Source organism: Propithecus coquereli, unplaced genomic scaffold (assembly GCF_000956105.1).
Source record: "Propithecus coquereli isolate 6110/MARCELLA unplaced genomic scaffold, Pcoq_1.0 Scaffold235, whole genome shotgun sequence".
Lineage (NCBI taxonomy): Eukaryota > Metazoa > Chordata > Mammalia > Primates > Indriidae > Propithecus > Propithecus coquereli.
Window position 1 is genome coordinate 4,917,097 of NW_012147897.1, and position 22,860 is coordinate 4,939,956.

Here is a 22,860-nt window from a genome sequence, read left to right on the forward strand (position 1 = left end):
GTTGGAAAATGAAAAGTCCTGAATTCTCAGTGTCTCCAGATGTCTGAATGCAATAAAGAAATTGAAGTATGACCTAATAGTGATGGTTTATTCCACTATTGAATCTTCTAGGCGATACCATCATTCTATTTTCTTATTATCTTAGTCTTGTTTATCATAGTTGGGGAATAATTGATGAGTAATACGAGATAATTTTTAGTAGGAAGAAATAGCAAAGTGTTTCAAGATACAGGAAAAATATAGTTCATCAAGATACCAAAATGTTTCAGATTTGTAAAGGAATCCAATAAATCCATATGGTAATGGTAAGACAATGAGTTTCAGTCTATTTTTTAAAAAATAAGTACATTTTCTTACTGTTCTTTGGAATACCATTAAGAAGGAGTAATAATCATAAAATACCAATCCTTACATGTAGAACTGCTCAAAAAAGAAACCCAAAAACTAAATTTGGGTCCAGTGGCTTTTGATGGCATACCACGAGTTAAGTCTCTGTTCCCAGCTAGGACAGGATGGCAAACTTGCATGCCTAGGGGGCCAGTGCTAGGGACTTGTGGTCTGGTTTCTTGCTGAATGGCAGCAGTCTCCCATTCATTTGGACTGGGCGTCCAAAGAGCAGTGGACCAGGAGCCATGGAGAACCTCCATATATGGTCTCTCGGTCTAACCAATAGTCTAGACTAGAACACATGGTGTGTCACTTTTGCTTGTGTTTTGTAAGCCTCACTCATCAGGGACATGAATCATGTTTCCCCTCATCCATTTGGAGGCCTCTAAGGGCAGGGACAGTATTCTATTGGGTTGGGATTTCTCATGGTGGAAATGATGGTATCTCCTCCTCCTATACAACAACATCTCTGTTGCACTCAACACCATTTTACCAGATTGGCAGAACCTGGTGAGAGAGCTTGGCTTTGGAGATAGCTGGACCCAGTTTTGAATCCTGGCTCTGCCACCACTCACCAGCCTGATGACTTCAGTCAGCTCACCTGACAACTGAGTCTATCTACCTCATTTGGGAGGGGGCAGGTGGGTGGCAATAGTCCCTATGTCACAGGTATTATGAGCTAGAGATCCAGGAAGCTTTGATTTAGTGTAGTCAGTGGGAGGCCTTGCTCCTGGCACGGGGAGGGGGGGGGTCACAGAGGTGAAGCTGACCCCTTTCCTGCCTTAAAGGGCATCCTATGGGTATGTCACATATGTCACATGTAAAGGCCTAGCCATATTCCAGGTGATGGAAAAGGGGTGGCAGATAAGGAAGGGGCACAAGGAGAGGGTGAGCAACCCTAGGGAAGGATGTCAGGTGTGCCTAGGCAGACAAAGTAGAAAAGCCATTGGCACACGCACAAAAGAACACTGGGGGCATAAACAGGCAGCATGGGGAAAGTGGGACACTTTGCCTGGCATGCAAGTGTCCAGCCCAGGTGACATGCCCATGTCCTTGGGCAGAGCTTGCCCTGGATTTGCCCCTACCTTTTGCCTGGGTAGGCAAGCAATACAGTGCCTTCTTTGCTTTGTCCTGAGCATTACCATGGGGCTGGGCCTCCACCCCACGCCCCTCCCCTTGCAGCCATTATCAGCTGTGTCCAGATGGTCACAGGCTCCCTAATCTGGGATAATCGGCCAGTCGGAGCTCAGCTGGGACCCAGGCCTTTGTGCCTGCTGTGATGGGCCAGCCCCAGCTCGAGAGACCATGCAGAAAGGGCCCTGGGGCTTTGGAAGATGGGGAGGGGTGTGGGCCTGCCTCTGTGCTGGAAGGGGATGCAAGGAGCAGATGATAGCTCCTCTTCAAAAGGCAATCCGAGCACAAATGAGAGGGAACCCACAGATGGGGCTTGGCCAGCTCCTCCAGGCCTCAGAGCCACAGGCACAGACACTGAATGGCTGGGCCTCAGCCTCACAGAATCTGTGTTTGGCATCTTTTGTTCCCTTTCTCTCTTCCTCTGAGCCTGAGCCCACCCCTCCCTATCCAGCAGTTTTAGGGTGCTGCCCCAGGCATATAATGGCATCAGGGGCTTGTACCCCACCTTGATATTGGGGATCTCACAGGTCTAGGAGCAGAGCCAGAGTGGCTGGATTCTCAGGAGCCTGTGGCTCTGGCATCCTCCACCCTGGGCCTGCAGTTTGCTGTGATCCTCAACCCCATGGCTGCTCAGGGATCCACAGCTATTTTTGTTCTGTGTTGTTTCAGCCTCTTCCATGAGTTAGGGAGCCCCACTTTGGCCCTGGCTTCTAGCAGTGAGTGCTAATAATCTCAAATTTAAGGATAGTAACTATCTCTGGGAGAAGTATGGGAAGGGATGGGTTTGGGAATAGACTCAGGGGTCTATAGAGGCATTCGTAACCATCTATTTTTTAAGCTGGATGTTGGGAAACATAGTTTACTATTCTTGAACTGTTATTATATATATTGTTTTTATGCATAAAATATTTTATTTATTCATTTATTTATTTATTTATCAGACAGAGTCTTCCTCTGTTGCCCAGGCTAGAGTACAGTGGTGTCATCATAGCTCACTGCAACCTCAAACTCCTGGGTTCAAGAGATCCACCCTCCATGGCCTCCCAAAGTGCTGGGATTACCAAGTGTGTGCCACCACACCTGGCCTATGCATGAAATATTTTATAGTTTAATGTATGTGGTATGGTGTGAATGTCAGAATCTAATACCTAATTCGATAGCATTAAGGGGTGGGGCCTTTTGGGAAGAGATTAAATTACTTAGGAAGTGAGGGCGGAGCCCTTATGAATGGGATTAATACCCTTATAAAACAGGTTGATGGGAGCTGCCTTGCCTCCATCTGCCATGTGAGGACAAAGTAAAAAGCACCATTTATGCAGCAGAGAGCTCTCACCAGATATCAAATCTGCTGGCATCTTGATCTTGGACTTCCCAGCCTCCAGAACTGTGAGAAATAAATTTCTGTTGTTTGTAAATTACCCAGTCTACGGTATTTTGCGATAGCAGCCCAATCAGACTAAGATGGTATCAATGTGCTTTGTAAAGAGTAAAACAAGTAATATTGCAGATTACGTCTCTAGGCAAAGCAGGCTCAAGCTGGAACACAGACCCAATGAAGTTTTATTTCTACAAGAAAAGGGGACAATAAATTAAGGGGCTATTTACATGGAGGTGCCATGAGGGGAGCAGAGAGGTGTGCCTGTGTTCCCCCTGCCTCTCCTCCTCCTGGCTCAGGCTAAGTCTGAGTCACCTGCCCAGGCTCTGGACAATGGTGACACAGCCGTGGGAGCTGGTACAGCGCTGCAGGGATGGCTGGGCCTCCACCTGCCCACTGCTGGGATCAAAAGTGAAGACCCTATCGGTGCTTTCCCCTCGATCATCCCGCCCGCCAAAGATGTGGACCTTCCCGTCACACACAGTCACGCCACAGCTCTCCTGGGTGAACAAACAGAAAGACAATCAACTGTGGGGTCCATCCAACCTGGGGCTCCCTGTGTCCCTAACTGGCCAGCCCAGATAACAGAACCTCGACCCACAGACTATGAACAGGCAATCTGGATGACAGAGAGGCAGGAAACTAGACAGACCTGAGTTCAAGCTCTAGTTTGACTCTCACTCAAGGAAAGGCCTTAGACAAGTCACTTAACCTCTCTAGGCCTCACTTTCCTCATCTGTAAAGGGAGAAGAATAATAGTGCCTCTTTATATGGTTCTGTTAACAGTTAATGGGGTTAAGCAGGTAAAGTATTTTACATAGTGCCTGGAATACAGTAAACATGCCAATAACAATAAGCACCACCACCACCATCTCTTAGACTCAGAGAACCCAGAAATCTTAGGCTCCTAGGATCACCAAAGGTTAGGATTGGCAATTCAACCACACCTTTATATAGTCTCTTTGGAGTTTCACGGCATGGGGACAGAAGGTGGGGGAGCCTAGGAACCGCAGGGGCCAGAGCTTCCAGGGCCTGAGCCGCCCCTCCCTGATACCACTGAAGCAGGAGAACTTAGCAAATCCCTTCCCCAGCCCCTGCCCCACAATAGGCTACCAGCTGGGGGCCTTCAGGGCAGGGTCATGTAGACCAAACCCCCAAATCGAGGCTACAGCACTTGGGACAAAGGTTCTGGGCTCTGCCTTAACAGGGCCTTATAGGTGGCCTTGTGCCAGGTCCTCCTCCCTCTCTTCTCTGAAATGCCTGATTTTGTTTTTGTTTTTTAATGTATGGTTGATTATCACATGAGGACAAAGCTAGAGTGCTGTGTAAAACCACCTAGCATGGAGTCACACACAAGACTCACTCCCTCTGAGATCCAGAGCCCTAGAAGTGGGTTCTGCTCTCCTGAATGGGACCAGTGCCAGGTGCTGTGCCCAGGAGCCTCCACTTACCACAGGGCTGGGGAGGACAGCTGCCTCCCCCCAGACATCTGTGCCAGGATCGTAGGTGAAGATTTTGTTCATGAGGCCCCCCACCACGTAGATGGTGTCCTCGAGGGAGACAGCCTCGAGACACCTCTGTGAGAAGGGTGCTGGTGACCGCAGGCTCCACTGGTCCTCCTTGGGGTCAAAGCACTGCACCTGAGGGGCAGGAGGCAAACAGTGGTGAAGACTCCTTCGCACTGCTCCACTGCCAGGCCCTGCCACCTCTCTCCCCAGGGGCACTCATTCAGCACAACACTTGCCAGTGTCCACCAGGCCTGAGGCAGCATCTGGGAGGGTAGCGGAGACCCACTGTCCCGGCCCTAAAATGTTCTCAGTCTCGTTCTATGTTCTGTCCTCAGCCCCTGGACTCCCTTTGTCAAAAGTCTCCTCATCTTTCAAGGTCGAGCTCGAATGCCACCCCATCCTTAAAGCCTTCCCTGGTGTTTCCATTCCCCAACCCTCCGCCCTAGCAGGAAGTCTCTCCTTTGATGGAGGAGAACTCAGTCACCTTGTGTAAGATAATCATATCAAGCTGGGAGAGTATACGTCCCAGCAGATGGACACACTGTCTGTGTTAGTGCTATAGAAGGTCCTCAGAGCAGGTCCCCCACGGGGATGCGTTCCTGGCTGCATACACTGTCAACTCCCTTCTCTTTTCCTGGTGCTTTGAGGTCATGACAAGATTCCAACTGCCATGTCTTATAGCCCCATTCCTATAGCTGTCTACAGGCCTCTCAAGCCCATGGGTGTTTTGATGCCATTAACGCTTTCTAAGGGCGCACACCTGTAACCTAGCTGCCTGCTCACCCTACTGGCTGCTTCATCAACTGTTTCCCTGGAGACCTTCCACAGCAGCCTGTAAGAAGTCAGTGCTGCATGGGATGGTGCTAAATGGGGCCTCCCACCACAGGTGCCCCCCTCCCCAGCTCCAGGAGGGTTTGCTGGAGGAATGGGGCCAGGGAATAAGGAAGGGTGGGGATCCTAATCTGGGAGAGATTCAGGTCCCAGGACCACAGCCTTGTGAGGCCATCGGGAGAGGGATGGAGCAGTCATGATAAAGATTAACTTTTATTCACAAAAAGTCTAAATGTCTAACAACAGAGAGTTAGATTAGTAGACTGGTTCATCTAGCCAGGGGAATATTACACAAACATTGAAATGATGGCTGTGAAGAGTTTCTTAAGTATGTGGAAAGTACTTAAGTGAGATTAAAAAGCAGAATGCAAAATTTTACTAACAGTGGGAGCACAAAACTAAGAAAAGCAAAACTCAATTCGGTAGAAGCCTGGAAGGCAATGCATCAAAAATATTAATAGTAGTTACCCTTAAGTGGTAGGATTATGGGTGATTTTTTTTCTACTTCTCTTTGTTTTCTAAATTTTCAATAATGAATGTATTATTTTTGCATTGAGTAAACACATTTTAACTAATCCCATCCCTTACTTAATTTTTAAAATCAATGAAACCCATATGGCACCAGCCCAAACATTCGAGTCCAGGTGTGCTGCTGACCCACTGTGTGACCTTGGGGTCATTTCTCTAAACTCATTTCCTTGCCTGAAACATGGGGTGACTCCTCTGGGTTGTTGACACGATTAAGTGAGAAAATGGAGGAGGGCACGAAAGCGCCCAGCTCTGCGCCTGGCACGCGGCAGGCGCCGCTGGTTCCCCGCAGCCTCCGACACCCTCTCCGGGTCCCCGGCCCGCGCCCACCTTGTCCGTGTTGGCGCCGTCCTGCCCGGCGCCCCCGATCACGTAGAGCCGACCAGCGCAGGGAGCCACCGCGGCAGAGCTCACGGCCTCCGGGAGGGGCGCGGCGGCCGCCCAGGTGTTTGAGAAGGGGTCGTAGCGCTCCACGCTGCGCAGGCGCCGCAGGCCGTCGAAGCCGCCCACCGCGAACAGCTGCGGGTGAGGTCAGGTGTGGGGGTGCCGGGAGTCAGGGCTGTTGGCCACTCAGCCTCACCGCTTCAGTCTCTCAGTCTGTGACCGGGAAACTAGCCCCATCCCCGCCCAGCTTCAGGACCAAACCAACGCGGAGGGGTGGGGGCCGGTGGGGAGGGTGGAGAATCGCAGCGCTGCCACCACCTGGGCGGCCTCCACCCGGTTATGGAACCTCCCTGAGCCGGTTTCCTTTCGTCAACCGCGGATGAGACCCGTCTCTAGCATGGATATTGAATGCCAATTAGATCTGTAAAATACCTGGCACCAAGCTGATGCTTAATAATAATAGGTAGTAATTTATGAAGGGTTTACCACCCCACTTAATCGATTCTAAGAAGCACTTTTATTTGCATTTCTGAATTCGGGACGCAGCTTACAAAGATAATTGGCAGATTTTTTTTTTTGTCTTAAGTAGCAGAGTCAAGATTCAGACCTAGACTGTTTGGCCTCAGAACCCACACTATTGACCACTTAGCTGTTACAATTACAATAACTGCTATAATTATTAGCATTGTTATGTGACCTTGGGCAAGTCCCTTTCCTTTTCTCAGATCCTTTCTTACAAAGAGGAGGTCTTAGCCTTCCCCACATAGATCTGTACCTTGGGTCCCAGGGCAGCAGCTGCAGTGTGTGCCTACCTGTCCCTGCACAACTGCCATCTTGTGCCTCCACCTGCCCTTGTGCAGCGAGGCTACCTTGATCCAGGTGTGCAGATGGGAGCTAAACATCCACACATCACGGCTGTTGATGTGGCCTCCTAGGGAGAGAGAAGCAGCTGTTGCCCCCAAGCCCTCTTCCTATCCCCAGCACCCCTAAAGAGCTAGAAACTAGAGCCCCAAATCCAAAGAAAGGTTTAAGAACTGAGAACAGGAAAGGTTAGAGCAGGAAGGACTTCCCCTGGGCTGGTGTAAGACTCTGAGCTTGTGACCCAGACAGTGTGCTTTGAACCAGTAGTGAGAAGGTCTAAGTTAGGACTCTTGAGGGGAGAGGTCTGACAGATTCAGAAAGAAGGAGCTGACCTTAACTAGGTGCCTTGTGATGGTGTGCCAGGCTCAGTGCGCAGAGAGGCAAAGAGGGGGCCACTCTACTAAAGGTAAGAGTACATAGGGTACCCAAGACAAGCATCAGAAATGTGCTGGGGATCACGGCAAAGCACAGCCACCTGCACTGGGAGTGGGAAGGGGTAGAGGGTGACCCAATGATCCTCCCTTATTTCTGCCTTCACCTTCATGATTTCATTTCTGATCTCATCCCTCCATGAGGTGTTGGGATTCTTACACCCAGGCTACACACAGGAAACTCAGATGAGGCTTAGAGACCAGCAATGACATGTTGAAGATCACATGGGCTTTCACCAGAGCAATGACCAGAACCAGAGCTTCTGGCCCCCCAGCCCAGTATCAGTGCAGTTGAAGGACACAACACGCCCTATAGGGCCAGGCACTGAGGATGCAGGCTGTGGACTCTCCCTCCCCATGCCTGGCCACACCAGAGATCCTGACCAGGCATTCACCTCTCAGGGGCAGCCTCCCCAGGGAAAACCCTGACCACACTGCTCAGCATGAGCCTGTGACCAGAGCCACATCTGCTTGGTAGCCCCCACCTGTGTATTCTCAGTGGCACCCAGCAGAGTCCCCACATGTTGCTCAGAGGCCATCAGTGGCCTTGGAAAAATTGTCCAGTGGTACTATGTGGTCTGGATGGTCTCTGAGGCCTCCCTGGCTCATTCTACTGCTCCTAACTTTTCGTGGGCACCCAGAGCTCACTACAGCATCAAGTACAGTCTGCCCAAGCCCAGAGTCAAAGCCTCCCTAACCTGACTCCTGCTTCTCCAAGATATACTCAACCTGCACTTCAGAGCCCCCAGTGCCCAGGGTCCCTTTCTGCATGTCCCTGCCCTCGTGCCTTTGGCTATACTGTTCCCTCTGACTTTCAAGGTCCAGCTGAAATATCATCCCTTCCATGAAGGTGGGCCAGATTCCCGGAGTGGGATTTCAGATCATCGGGGGACTCTGAGAGCTCTGATCACATTCTGCCTGGTGGTAATGTGAAGTCTGTGCCCCTCTCCAGCGCACTCCAGGGGAGCAAGGACTGTGCTTTATTCTTCTCTGAATCTTTAGGGCCTGAATCTCAGGGAGGACACAGTTCGTTGGTATCAAACAGACCTGTGTTCCTCCTAGCTCTGCCATTTTTGAGACTAGGGGGAAATTCCGAGCCTCTCAACCTGTTTTCTCATCTGTAAAATGGCATTGTAGGGGGATTAAATAAATGTAAGCTGCTTAGCATAATGTACAGCACACAGCAAGCTGGATAAAGATAAGTGGTTATTATTAATACTAATATGAATCGAAGGGGAGGGACCTTGCTGAATCAAGTGCATAGTCCCACACCAGTGATTGGCTCTGCTGGCATACCACTTCAGCCAATAACGGTAGGTTATCAGAAAACATCCCGCCCCCATCTCACGATTGGAGGGAAAAACAACGGGGGCGGTGCGTGGGAGGTGATGCGCCAATCCCGTGGGGGCTCCTGTGGCGGCCCCGCCCTCACCGGAGACGTAGACATCGTTGCGGAGAGCACAGGCCGCGAACTCCGAGCGCGTGTAGCCGGGCAGGCTGGGCAATGGGATCCAGCGCTGGCTCTCTGGGTGGTAGGCATCGGCGAAGGGCAGCTTCAGGAGACCCTTGCGGTCGCAACCGCCGATGACCACGATCACTTCAGCTAGGTCCATGAACCTGGTGTGGGGATAGGCCCGATGTCTGCTGACTCGCACCCAAGTTCGGCCCTCTCTCTTCCTGGTCACTGATCCCACTGTGCCATCCTGCTGCCCCTTCCATGCTCTTCTGCCCCTCTCCCGGGACTCTGCCACTTCCAGCCTTCCCTCTGGCTACTGATAGGAAGAGGGCCACTAATTCCACCCCATTCTACTGACCTCTAAATTACAGGAAAAAAAGAGAAAATCTTTACAGAGCCCTTGCTCTTACCTAGAAAAATCGCCTCGCTTAATCCTATGACAGTTTTATTAGGTAGGGATTTATTATCCCTTTCACAGCGGAGGAAACTAAGGCTCACAGACTATGGCTTGCCCAAAGTCATGCAGCCAATAAGTGACAGAGCTGGAATTCAAGCCCACGTGTGTCTAACGCTAACTCATCCTCCTCAACACTCTTTTCTGGCCTGCATCCCCAACTGCTAATTCTGCTGCCTCCCTCCTCCTATGACTATCCCCTAAAGCCAGCCCCCGGGGATCACGAATTCTATTGAGCCAGACTACTCACCCTTTCAGCAAAGCAGTCTTTCCTCCCACTGACTCCTCACTGACCCCGCCAGAATTTCCAAACCCTTTCTTAAGCTACTGGTTTTCTAATTCCTTCGACACTGAGCATTTTCTTTGTTCCAGGCTCTGTGCTTAGTGTTAGAGATATAATGGTAAGTCAGTGTCATCCTTGTCTTGTGTCCCTGGGGTGGAAGTGACAGACCACGTTGGACCACCCCCACCCATAGTCTCCCGGTCTGACATTCCAGGGTGGGAACAGGTCTCGCATGTTTTCGCTATTTCCCTGCCTCTTTGTATCCCTCACTAGTCTGTGAGCTCCCAGAGGGCGAAGGGTGTTTCCAAATTAGCCCAATGTCCCTGGTACCCAGCGCAGGACCTACACAGAGTAAGCACTCAGATTTATGGGTGCATGGGTGAGAGAAAGACTGTGCACCAGGTGCGGGATCCCTGCATCTCCCCCATTTGCCTGTTAACTCCTCGAGGGCAGAATTCCCAGCTCTAAGCCTATGAAATGTTGAACGAATGACAATTTCATCAAGAGGCATGGCCAAGACAGTGAAACGATGATGCAGAAATGAGTGGGTGGTTGAAGAACGTAACAGGGGGTGGGTGGCTAGGGGGCGGCGGCCGTACCTCCGCGGCCGGGCCCGCAGCGCACCAGCCTCGCGGCCCAGGATGAAGCAGGCGCGGGCCTCGAGCAGCAGTGGGCGGCACTCTCCACAGGCCTGCAGCAGCTCGTCGGCCTCCACCTTCTCCAGGAAGTAGGCGGGCGCCAGCAGCGGCAGGCGCACGTGCTCCAGCAGGCGCCGCAGCTGCCCGCGGCGGGCCGGTGCGTCGTGGCGCACCCAGCGCATGGCAGCCTCGAACACTGCCTCCTCGCGCGCCACGCCCAGCGCGGGGTCGGCCAGCAGCGCCGCCACCTCGTCGGGCGCCAGCTCCAGGAAGTCGGCGTGGCGCGCCACCTCGGCGAAGGCCTGGCGCAGGACGCGGCCGCAGCGCTCGGCCAGCGAGGTGAGCGAGAAGGCCGCCGCCACGCGGCGCAGCGCCAGGCTGTTGGCGGCGCGCAAGCGACCCTCAAGGAAGCGCACGCAGGCCTCGCGCAGGCCCGCCACGCCCAGCCGCTCTGCCAGCGCCAGCACGGCGGCCGCCTCGTCCTCGGCGCGCAGCCGCACGCCCGCGCCGTACACGTAGTCGAGCACCACGGCCAGCGCCGCCGCCGCCCCGGCCGGCCCCGCGCCCGGAGCGTCGGGCGCCACCGGCACCACGGGGACCACGGCCAGGCCACGCTCGGGCCGCCCGCCTGCGAACAGGCTGCGGAAGTAGGCGCTGCCCGCGCTGAGCGCCGCGCGGTGGCACGGGAAGTCGCGGCCGCCGGCGCGCAGCACCACGTCGGTGAGGGTGCCGCTCCGCCGGTACGCGTTGAGGGTCTGCAGGACGCGCTGCGCGTGGCAGGACCCCGCGCACTGCGCTTCGGGCTCTGACTCCTCCGGCCCGGGGGCCTCCCGCATCCTGCTGGGTAGAGAACACAAACAGCGTGGGGGGATCCACCTGGCTGGGGCTGGGTCAGGGGAGCGACCTCATCCATTTATTCGTTTCTTAGATCACTAGTTTGCTGACGCGTGTGTGCCTCCGTTCATTCAACTACTCTTCCTTCCATGCATGCATCCAGATTTCTTAGGGCTGCAGAGGTCTAGCCCCTGCCTTATCGGCACCACATTCTCCCTCGCTTTTCCAGTCAGACATGTTGCCCTTTTCTGTTCTTCACACTCGCTAAGCTTTTTCCTGTCAATATCTGCAGGAGACAGATGGCACGCTCTCAAATACGGTAATTTGAGGAGAGTCCAATAAAGGAACGATTTATAAACGGAGGTGGTCTTTAGGGACTCTAACAGGGATAGAGTAGTGCTACGTGGCTACCAACAGCAGGAAGCCTTTACCGCCCCAAGGTCTGAGGGGGAGGGCAGGGAGGTTACTGGAACCTGGGCAGAATATCTGTGTAGGGAGGGTCCCATGACGGGAGCCCTTGATCAAGGGATTCAAGGTACTCCACAGAAACCCAGTGTGTGTGTGTGTGTGTGTGTGTGTGTGTGTGTGTAGCCAGGTGAGAGGTTATAATAACTCTACCTCCCTCTCCTCAGCCCATCCTGTCTCCTGAGAATCTCATCTTAGGTAGGTGCTTCCCATTGACCAAACCCTGATCACTCTAATATCTGCTCCTCCCTCCACAGCACAGCATCATACCATAGTAGGTGCTCAATTAACACCCGTTCAAAGTTGAGTGAATGTATTAAGCGAGTATTTATTAAGAGCCTTTTCTGTTCTAGGCAGTAAGCAAGACAACACAGTCCCTGACTTCCCAGAGCTCACAGCTTGGCAGGGGCCCCTGGGAAGTACAGAATATTAGGGGAGTTCATAGAAGGGGCACTAAACCTAGTTGGAGGGAGGTTGGGGAAGGTATCCCTGAGACGGGACCTTCAAACTGAGAAGGATGGTTGAGTTCTCTTGGTGTTCTCAAGGAGGCACCTGGGGAAGTGGAAGGAACTCTGCAGACAAATGGAGGTTCTAATCCTGTCTCTACTACAGACTTACTGTGTGGCCTGGGCAAGTCTCTCCTCTCACCGCCCTCCTCCCCACCCCCCAGTTATCTCATGTGCAATGGGATCATAATTCCTACCTCACAGGGTTGTTATGACTTTGTGACTATAAAATGGCACATAGGAAAATGCTAGGTACATAACACAAACTCAATGTTACAATTTTTTTGTTGTTGTTGAGACAGAGTCTCATTCTGTCACCCAGGCTAGAGTGCCATGGCCTCAGCCTAGCTCACAGCAACCTCAAACTCTGGGCTCAAGCTATCCTTCTGCCTCAGCCTCACGAGTAGCTGAGACTATAGGTGTGTGCCACCACACCCAGCTAATTTTTCTATTCTTAGTAGAGATGGGGTCTCGCTCTTGCTCAGGCTGGTCTCAAACTCCTGACCTCAAGTGATCCTGCTGCCTCAGCCTCCCAGAGTGCTAGGATTACAGGCGTGAGCCACTGTGCCTGGCCACTTTACATTGTTCGTATTCAAGAGGAAGGGAGTACACAGTGTGTGCTGGTTTTTTTTACGTACATAATTTAATTTGACCCTCACAACCCTGAGAAGTTTCTTTAGAGCACTCCTTCCCGCTTTATTTAAGTTAGTCATAAGGAAACAAGCACACAGAGGAAGTCTGCCCTTCAGAGGTTTGCTGCAAGGATCAAACGAGGAGTGAAGGCACTCTACAGATGGAAGGACCATACCGTGCTGGTTATGATCTGGCCATCATGAAGATACAGCCTCTGCATCCCTCCAGGGACAGGAGCTTGCTCCTGTATGTGGCAGCTTACTCTAGGGGAGCTCAGATCTGCCCTCTTCCCATTGCCTCTCCGTCCATTCTCCCAGTCCCAGCTGCTCTGCTGCCTCCGGACGTCAGAACCTGCCCAGTGTCAGCCTGGCTTTCTCTGCTCATGCCCTGGTAATCCCAGACAGTGGGTCCCTGCCTCAGCATCACAAGAAATGAGCTCCCTGGTGGACAAAGAAGGTCACTGCTTTTGCCCAAGTAGAGGGGCTGGGCCCTGAACCCCGCTGGCTCCAGGGTATGCCACTCTTGCCCGGGTGGGGGTGTGTCCGGAGGAGCTGCCAGGACCAGCAGAGGGAGGTTAGACAGGTCATCAGAGCATGCTACCCCCGGTTTGTCCTCCGCTGGCCCAGAAAGCAGCCCCACTCCAAGCTGAGACCCAAGGGGGCAGGTTTCATCAGCACAGGATGGGATTTCTCCCCGCAGGGGTGCCCCACAGCACAAGGGGCTGCCTGGGGGAAGGAGGGAGTCCCCTCCTGGGAAGTGCACCAGTACTTTTCATTCTTTCTGCTGCTTCTACCGTGCTGGCGCTGTGGACACACAGATGTCAGACCCAGTTCCACCCTGGGGATTCCCAGTCGGGGGGCCAAAGGACACCCAGTTGGAAGATGAAAGGTGGGGATTCCCAGATAGGGCTCCCTTCCATCTCAGACGCACACCGAGGGACCCATCCACCATCCCTGTGTCTTTTTCACACCCACCTCCACTCACACAAACACAGGCTTAGTCTTGACACCACCCTGCATCCCAAGCCCTGCCCCATGTACCTAGCGCTTACCTGGCCACGCCCTCTCCCAGGGGCTCTGCAGCTGCCACTCTTGCAGGGACCACTCCGGTCTGTGCCTGCTGCCTGCACCCCTGGCAGCCCGGGCTCCAATGTCCCTGCTGCTTTGCCCAGACTCCTGCTCAGGCTCAGCTGTGGGAGGACAAAGGGGCTGGACGCCAGGGGGGAGGGGAAGGGAGAAGCGAGGGGGAGGGGGACACTGGGCTTTTGTTCTGCTCTTGGACTAGCCCTGGGAGGGAGGGAAGGCAGAAGGGGGCGGGAGTAAGCGTGGGATTGACTGTGTGTGCAACTAAGTAAGGGATCTGGTGTGCCTGGGATTGGGGGTGACCTGGTGCTGGCCGTGTCCGTGAATGACGGTGGATTTGAAGGTGTATGTTGGGGGCGGGGGCGTGTAATCGTGTAGTTGTGAGAGTGTAGGTGTTCCGGGTACCTGTGGGTGAGTGTGGGTGGGCATGGAACAAGGTGACTGTGTAGCATTGCGGTGGGTGTGCACATGTGGGTGTGTGTGACGGTGTAGCCGTAGATGTGACTAAGAGTGTGACTGCCACAGTTACAGATTTGGCTTTGCATGATTCTGTGCCTGTGTTCCTGCTTGACAGCAGACATATCACTGTGGGACTTCCATGACCCTGTCTCTGTCTCTATGTGATGGTTCATTTCTCTGTGTCAGGGATCTGTGTCTCTGGGGACCATGTCACAGGGGTGTGTGTATCCATGGACCGTGTGTGTATACACAGCATGTGGTCCGTGCGTGACGTGGTATGAGCTGAGGGGGTGTGTGTCCCTTGGAGGGGCACAGTGGTTCTGGGTTTCATTCACTCCCTTGTGCCCAGGGAGAGGCGGGAGCTGTCTCTGCCCCAGGAAGGGAGGAGCTCGCCAGAGGCTCAATACTGGGGAAAGCGGGGTGAATCCCTCAGCTCCTGGAGGGGCAGTCCTCAGGGTTAATGTGGGCTACCCAGGGTAGGTTCTAACATTTGGAGGGGGCTCTTCCTTTCCTCCAAGAAGGTGCCAGACTCTCAGACCCCAAGAATGCTATCCAGAAGACCTCTGTTTGGCAAAGAGACATCCTTGGCCACCAGGAAGCACAGTTAATTCAGTGCAGGCTGGAGCTGGGATTCAGCCTCTTCCTTCTCCCTTAGGACACACCTAAGACCATGCAGACTCTTAGGACAAAGGTCAGAGTTCTAGGCCTGCCCTGGCTCCACCACTGACTCCTTCCCACAGAGGGTAGAGGGCAGATCCCCAAGGACTGAAAGACAAGCAGGGACACCTGCGGTCCCAGGGCTGTACTGTGCTGGGTATGGGGTGGGCCCGCCTCAGGCAGGTCCAAAGCCCGGAGAAGTCAAAGCCAAACTCCTGCCACGGGGAAGAGGCATCTCTGGGCTGAGGGCTTATCCCTCCATAGGTGGGGTGGGGCTCAGACACCTCCATGTGGCCAAGAGGGGACTTGCCAGTCCCACTCCCCAGCCCTACAGACCCAGGAGGCCTCCCCAGCTGCTGCGCCATTCCTAGTTGGGACGGAAGGCTGGCGGGTGCGCTGGAGCCAGCATCTGGGTGGGATTCAGGCTTTGCCTGTTCTAAGCCATCTAGGCCTTGGACGGTCACTTTTATCTCTTCAAGACAGTCGTCCCGTGCACAATATGACACTGGTTCTCAGCCACAGGGCTGTTCAGGACCCCCTGGCATCATGGCTGGCGCAGGCTAGGGGCCCACTCATCCTGCCACTGTCCCATTAATTTCTGAGAATGATTCCTCCTCAAATCATGAGGCCAGAACTGAGTCCGAACCCCAGCATGCTCTGTGCCCACCGTCCTGACAATTCAGAGAGACAACACACATCAAGATGGCAGCTTTAATCATCGTGGCCAAGGCCCTTGGGCTCCCTCCACTGCAGCCCACTTAGCCACACACCCGCCCTTGACCATGCCCAGGTGGCTCCCGCCTTGTGGCCACAGATGTGGGAACCTGAGGTTGCAGCAGTCTGGGGATCTCCTGGGCCTCAGGGGCGCTTCTGCCCCAGAGGCCTGTTGGACACTTGGGCCTGAGATCGAGCAGCCCTGAATTCGCACTTATGGCCATCTCCAGCTGCTCTTAGGGGACATGGCTCAGCCCTCTCCTGGGGCAGGGGCCAGTGGTGGTGGGAGGCTGATCGGGAAGAGGGCATGTCCCCACCACTGCCGCTGGCTTTCCTCTTGGGCCGGACCTCCTTGTGCTTTGAGGCTGACGGGAAGAACAGTGCTGCTTCAGGTAGAGGTCCGGCCCGGGCTCTTGGGGCAGGATAACAACGGAGAAGTCAGTCACCTCATGGACTGGACAGGAGGACAGACACATGTGGGCACAGGTGAACATCCACCTCCTCCACTGCCGTCGGGGGCATGGCATGGCCCAGTGACCCGTCAAAGCTTCCAGGTTGTGAAGCTAGGGAGGGCCTCCAGAGGGGGACCAGGCCCTACACTTCCCAGAGGAGCCCTAGGCCTGCAGGGGCATCTGAGAGGCAGGAGTCCTGGCCCAGCTGGGCCTCAGGGGAGAAGGCAGCTCCCTCCAAGAGAGGCTGTGGCTGACAAGGGGCTCGAGCCCACGAGGAGGCTGGGGAGCCAGCTCCCATAGCGCTCCGAGTCCAGACATGCTCTGCCAGCTCTCCTAGGCTCCCCGGTTTTCACGTTAGGTACAGGCTGGGACAGACAGGTCTTCAGCTAACGCCCACTCCGGTCTGTGAGAGTCTTGGTGCGGCTGCCACCCCCTCGGGGGGCCATGGGGGTGGTGTTGCTGTTGGCATACGTGTCAAAACTGTTGTCTGAACATACGGAGAGCTCATCGGAGACCTCCACGCCATCGCTGATCTCTGTTGGGAGACAGAATGTGAATTGAAGCGGGCGGGGGCGTGAAGATGGCTGGCAAATGGGGCAGGGTGGCCTGTGACAACCCAGCCGGTCACTTGGAAGCTGATAGTACCACTGGGGTCAGGTTGGCATTGAGCCTGGCACACAGGCCCCTTGGTCTCTGCCAAACCCTCTGGCCTCGCCCAGTCTGCTGTTCCCTGGAACTGCACTGTCCAGCCACAGAAAACCCACTCGAAGGTGGCACCCGTGTGTTTACTCTCAGGGCCTTTGCACACATATGGCCCCTTTCTTGGAAGTGACCTCCCCATCAATACGTCCTTTTCCTAAAATCTAGCTCAAGTCTTCTCATCTGTGTTATTTCAGCCCCCTGAAAGCCTCCTCTGAGTGCCCGCAGCTGGGTTGGGGTCTGGGCACTGTGTCCCCGGTGCCTGGCACAGTGCCAGGCATTGAGCAGAGGCTCAGGAAAGGTCTGCAGCGTTGAGCTCAGCCCTGTGGAGTGGTCTCTCACTCTCCATGCCCAGGCATGCAGTGCTCCCTTGCCACCTCTGAGCACACGCTGCCCCTGCCTGGAATGCCCTTCCTTCCCTTGCTCACCCAGCCCCCACCTCAAACCCGAGACCCAGGCCCCTCCTGCCCATCCTCCACACCTCAATATGTCAGTCTCCCAACCCTTCCTCACTGCCCCAGGCAGCTCTGACCTCGCTCCCTGCTCAGCACCCCATCTGTGATAACTCTGTTTCCCACGTCTTTGTTACATTGTTCCTCCTCCAGCAGACTGGGATTGTCCATGGGGACTGGCCATGAGCAGGGCCCAGATCAATATTAGTGGCATCTGTGTATGAACCAGGCAAAGGGGGATGGGCCTTCAAAACGGCTTCCTTCCCTGCCCCAGCCCTGCACCTTAGCTTTGCCCACAGCACTGACACCAAGCCACAGCCTGTGCGTGGAGGCGTGTGTGTCTTTGTATGTAGGTGGGTGTAAACCCAGGCGGGTTTGTGTATGTCTGTGCCTGTGTCCCTCCCTGTGCGTGCTGCATGTGAACATGTGTGTGTGCATGTCTGTGTGCACATGTGGGGTACGGAGAACTGACACCAGTGCCTGTCTCAACCCGTGTGTGGGGCTGTGCACCTGAGAAGATGAGCTTCTCCTTCATGATGCTGACGTCCCGGCTGGTCCGGTGCACTGCGGCGCTCAGCATGATCTGCTCAGGGTTGTAGCTCCGTATGCCACCCAGGCGCCACCTGCAGAGATGGCCCCATGGACATCAGGTCCTTTCCCACCCCTTCCCTGGAGCAGGGATCCTGACCACTTCCAGAGCCTCTCTGGATGTGGCCTGAGAGACAAGCAGGGTTCTTGTCCCACTGTACAAATGGGGAAACTAAGGCCCAGAGAGGGTTTGAGCTGGGGCTTGAATCAGAGCCTACTGACTCAACCAGGGCTCTCTCGCCTCCCTCCCTCTGACCTCCAGAACCCTATATCAGCAGCCCCGGCCCAGGATCAGGGCTGGCTAGTTGTCTCAGGTGCCCCAGTTACACACCTGGCTCTCTTTGGATGGGACAAATTTGGGGGCAGGAGGAGCTTAGCAGGAATGACTCTGATGACCTGCCCTGGGGCACATACCAACCTTGTGGAGCCCCAGCTGATGTCTCTTATAGCTCCGCCATTATGACCAGGCTGAGTGAAGCCAGAGGGGAGAGCCCAGGGAGAAAGGGAAGGAAAGCAAGGAGGTGGGGCGGGTGGTGGGGGCTTTGCCAAGGGCTGGTCTTCACAGGTTCCTGAGGCAAAGGGCTTAGAGTGACTTGGGGTGGGGCTGTCCACTGCTCCATCTCAGCAACCCTAATGGGGAGGGACAGGCCAGAGCACTAGTGCCTCTGATGGCTGAGACAAGTACCAGGCTGGGAGGTGGGGCGTGCACAGGGCATGCAGGGACCAGGCACCGAGTGGGGAGGACTCAGGTTCCCATGCCCAGCCTGGGGTACTGTTTTTGCTGCTGTTGTTCCTCTGAACTAGCCCTACGGCCCTGGCCTCTGAACTTAGACTTTTCCTGCGGTCTAGGCGGAAAGGTTCACTGGACCCCACCCCTGTCCCCACCAAGGGAGTGGGTGGTCAGCTTGGAAAGGAGAACCCAACCCCCTGGGGACTGAATCCTGCTCGGGTGGATGGAGGGAGCCAAGACTCTACAAGAAACCAATTGCAAGTTTCTAGATGGGTCAGCGCAGCAGAAATGGACAGACAGGAGGACAGGCAGACAGATGGATGAACAAAGCAGACAGATGAGGGGAAAGCAGGAGGCAGGGGGACAGCACCTACGCCGTGGCGGGGCTAGCTGCCCTGTGAACCCCGAGGGCAGTGATTGCACATACTCACCGCTGTGCCCCAGCACCAACACCAGTGCCCGCCACTCACGGGGCGCAGCAGGCACTTGCTGAGGGAATGAATGGAGTGAGGCCCATGGGGAAATGAGAGTCTCCCCCTCTTGTCCCCCACAGTCTGTCCTCCACTGTGCCTCTCCTGATCCCCAGGAGACAATGGCACCGCCCTGGCTGTATCTGAGCAGGGCGGGCATGTCCGTGCCAGCTGCTGGAATCGCCACAGGGCGGTGTGCCCAGCACACTGGTGGCTCCATGTGACAAGGCCTGACTCCTTCCGCAGGCCCAGCACCAGCCGGCACATGTGGGTGTCTGCGACTGAGTGGAGGAGGAAGGAGGGACCGGGGAACGTCCCACAGCCAGGGAGCACAGTTTCTCCTCCTAGAGACTCAGCAGTAAAGCTGCCTGACCCCGAAGGGCCTAAGGCATTGACCAAGGGGGACCTGGACCCCTAAGCTCTAGGTCTCATCGTGAAAATTAACAACAAAACCCAGAAGGAAGGTGGCAGGCAGGGTTTCCGCAGCCAGAACACCCGGAACAGGATGCTCAGCCATTGTGGGGTCCTGGGGGGATGAGGAAAAGGCTGTGTGTGGGGTGGGCATGGGAGTCAGAGACAGGACGTGAAGAAGAGATAGAAGGAGATGAGAGAGACTCGGAGGAAGATAAACAGAGCGTGAACTATGGGAGAGGCGAGACCAGAGAGGGAGAGGATGGGAAAAGACAGCAACTTGGTAGAGTCTGCAGGGGGCAGGTGCTGATGGCCCCTGTGAGTGCCAGGTGCAGACGGGCGGTGTGCCCAGGCAGGGTCCCCTCCCCCAGAGGGAGACACTTTTGTGCTGGGAGAGGCCAGGTCAGGAAGCTGCCGAGGAAACGAGGAAACACTGGTCCCCAGTTTCTGCAGAAACCGCAGTGGGGACAGAGGGCAGAAGGACACACACGGCCAGATGGGAAGAGCGGAGGATTGCAGGGACTCCGGGAGGCTTCAGGCAGGGGGAGGTGTCTGCGAGTGTGACCCAGGCACAGGGCTTGGTGCACGGCAGGTTTTCAGACAGAACTGGAGAAGGGGGTGGCAGCAGGGAGAAAGAGGAACAGGAGGAGGAGGAGGACCACACCAGAATTACCTGATCAAGTGATAGCTGTGAGATGCCAGAGTGCAGCAGAGAGAGGGGGAGGGGGAGAGGAGGGACATGCGCCGGATCAGAGCAGGATGGGACAGAGAGAGAACGTCAGTCAAGAATAACACCCCAGCCCCTTGGTTCCTGGCTGAGTGGGGGCCCCGGGCTGGCCCTGAACCCTCCCGGGACCAACCACACCTCCCGGCTGCAAGCACATCCCAGCTGTCTCGCTGAGGGCTGGGGAGGTTCTCAGCGTGGCACGAGGGTGCTGAGTGCTGGTGGACCCACCCTGGCTGCCGGGTGAGCAGGCAAGCCTGGAGATGGGCCAAGAGCCACCTAAGTCCACACAGCAAATCACCGCAGAGTCCGGCTCTGGGCTCCCAGCTGGGTGTTTATTCCGGAAGCCACCCAGCCTCTGGCTGAGGGAGGGTGGGGTGGCTGGGAGCCCTTCTCCTGGCTGAGGGCCCAGGGCTCAGGGGAGGGAATGCCGTGGAAGGGGTCAGAGCCTACTCACTTCTGGAGCACGAAGATGCCAACGATGAGAGTGAAGGAGATCAGGTCGGTGGTGACCCACATGAGACAGTACTCGTCCGGGGTCTGTGGAGAGACGGCCGAGGCCAGCTTCCAGTCATGGCCGGTCCAGACCGAGGCTCCAGGCTGAGCATCCATGGGCCTGAGGGCCCCATGTGACCATTGGGGAAGGGCAAGGGAGGACCTTAAAGGGGCTTGGGGGCTTAGGATTGTATTTTGCAGGAGTGGGCTCCGGGCACTGTGGGCCTGGGGCTTGGAGGGTGTGGGTGTGTGTGTGTATGTGCATGCTCATGCGTGTGTGTGTGTGCACACTCAGGGTAGGAGAGACCTGTATGCGCTCAGGGTAGAGGTGGTGTGTGCTAACCTGGAGGGTCTCTGTGCTTAAGGAGGTTCAAAGCAAGAGCCAGACAATGAAAGACAGATATATGAATGTGAGGATGTCACAGAACTAGCAGGTGGGCATGGGGACCTGTGACCAGGTGTGTGGCATCTGTGTGAGCTAAGTGCACATGTCACCTTGCAAAGACCAGAGGGTGTGGAGCGAGGGGGCTTCCCTTCCAGGGAGCTGCAGAGGGGCCGGGCCAGCCTCCCGAGCCACCTCCACAATCTCAGGCAAAGGCGGGGACGGGGGTGGGACACTGTTGGTCAACTTGTGCCTGAAAATCCCAGTGTGCTCGTCACTGCTGCCGCAGTCAGCGAGTTCTTTCATGCCATCCTGAGCGGAGGCTTTGGAGGTGTTTAAGGATGAGGGGTAGGCGACAGCTGAAGAGAGGGTCTGCAGGGCTCTCAAGGGGCCAAGATGAAGTCCGGCGCCCACTGCCCTGGCCCACGTCCTCCCCTCCTCTCAGCTTCGCCCCCTTTCCCCAGGCTGCCTTCCCTCTACCCTCTTGTCCTCGTAAGCATCATGCCTCAGTTCCGATTCAGGGGCACTGGCACCCTCTCAGCCACGGCAGACCTTCCACCTGGCTTCCACGTCCTCGGAGAGGTGGCAGCGAGCCACAACCCCACTGCTCAGGCTGGAGGTCAGGGCCCAGGCCCCCAGCACAGAACAGGGACTGGCACTTGGCCTGCGTGCAGGGGCGCGGTGGGCCGACTGCAACGCGGCTTTGCTCCCTGTTCTCTGACCAGAATTTAGTGCTCCCGATTCTTGTCCTGTTGGTGCTTTCTTTTAACAATGACTTCCCTTCCTTTGAAACAAAATATGATAAACAACCCCCCAAACCAAAAAAGCCCAAGCAGTTGTTTACTTCTCCAGGGCTCTTAAGTGACATTTTTCTCCCTGTGGGTGAGGCCCGGGTCCTCCTAGCACCGCAGTGCAGATCCCGGAGGTCACGCAATCCTCCTCCTGCCTCAAGCCCGTGCCCCCACCATGGATGCCTCACCCCAGGCCCCACCAGGGACGGCCCAGAGCACAGAGCTTGCTGAGTGGGCCACAGGCAGCTCTCAGCTCTGCCCCCCGACACCCTCCCAACTCACCATGATCCAGAGCGGGGAAGGCACCCGGGACAGGGTGTGGGAGTTGTCGGAGGTGACAGACGGGACCCCCGCACACCACAGCAGGGAGAAGAGCCACGGTGCATTGACTGTGTAGAGGTTCACACTCAGGTTCCAGGACGCGTAGTCCCTGGAGGTGGGGGGCAGAGGGACAGAGGAGGGTCAATTCGCAGACTCTGGCCGCTCTGGGCACAGAGTGGGAAGCTGGTAAATCACGTCCCCTTCATGACCTCATGCCACCCTCACAGCTGACCCTGGAGGAAGGAACGTCTTCTCCAGAGGGCTAAGCTCAGCCATGAGCCTGGGTCTGCCCTCCATGTTCTACGTCTCATCTCTGCCTGGCTGGGCGGGGTGACAGGGCTTGGGGAGGCTCAGTCCGTCCTCCTCCGGGTGAGCCCAGGGTGGGGCAGGGCTGGCACCTGAGCTCCTGGCGGGACACCTGAGTATAGCGCAGGTTCAGCCTCTGGATGTGGCCTTTCCGCAGGCTGGCGACCGCCTCCTTGGAGCCCGACGTCTGCTGGAAGCCAGGAGCCACCTTGCGCACGAGGGGCCTCTGCCTGTTAGGCAGCCACATGACCTGTAGGCAGGAGAGGGGGTGGCCTCAGATTTCTCCTCTGCAGAATGGGGTAGGAGAACCTGCCCCTCCTGGAGCACCTGTAGGGGTTACAGGAGATGGGACCTGGCACGAGGTGAGCACATAGATGCAATGGTTAGCAGAGGACGGCTTGGTCCCAGCCACGTCTGTG

The 22,860-nt window shown here is 55.6% G+C and overlaps 2 protein-coding genes across 2 annotated transcripts in view; both read right to left on the reverse strand.

The window, feature by feature from the left end:
- Positions 1–3,028: 3,028 nt before the first annotated feature.
- KLHL35 (kelch-like family member 35) lies at positions 3,029–11,106 on the reverse strand. The gene is made up of 6 exons (XM_012645618.1): positions 10,232–11,106; positions 8,872–9,056; positions 6,960–7,078; positions 6,094–6,282; positions 4,348–4,536; positions 3,029–3,396 (listed from the first exon to the last, which is right to left on the reverse strand). The coding sequence occupies exons 1-6, from the start codon at positions 11,104–11,106 to the stop codon at positions 3,208–3,210; spliced, it is 1,746 nt and encodes a 581-aa protein (XP_012501072.1). The 3' UTR covers positions 3,029–3,207.
- A 4,497-nt stretch (positions 11,107–15,603) lies between these two features.
- The window catches only part of GDPD5 (glycerophosphodiester phosphodiesterase domain containing 5), an 83,922-nt gene continuing 76,665 nt past the window's right edge, over positions 15,604–22,860 (reverse strand). Inside the window, exons 13-17 of the mRNA XM_012645619.1 lie at positions 22,534–22,691; positions 22,097–22,244; positions 20,604–20,686; positions 17,734–17,846; positions 15,604–16,607 (exon numbers count right to left, since the gene is read on the reverse strand). Coding sequence (XP_012501073.1) covers positions 16,459–16,607; positions 17,734–17,846; positions 20,604–20,686; positions 22,097–22,244; positions 22,534–22,691 — 651 coding nt within the window. The 3' untranslated portion in view covers positions 15,604–16,458. The remainder of the gene's footprint in view (positions 16,608–17,733; positions 17,847–20,603; positions 20,687–22,096; positions 22,245–22,533; positions 22,692–22,860) is intronic.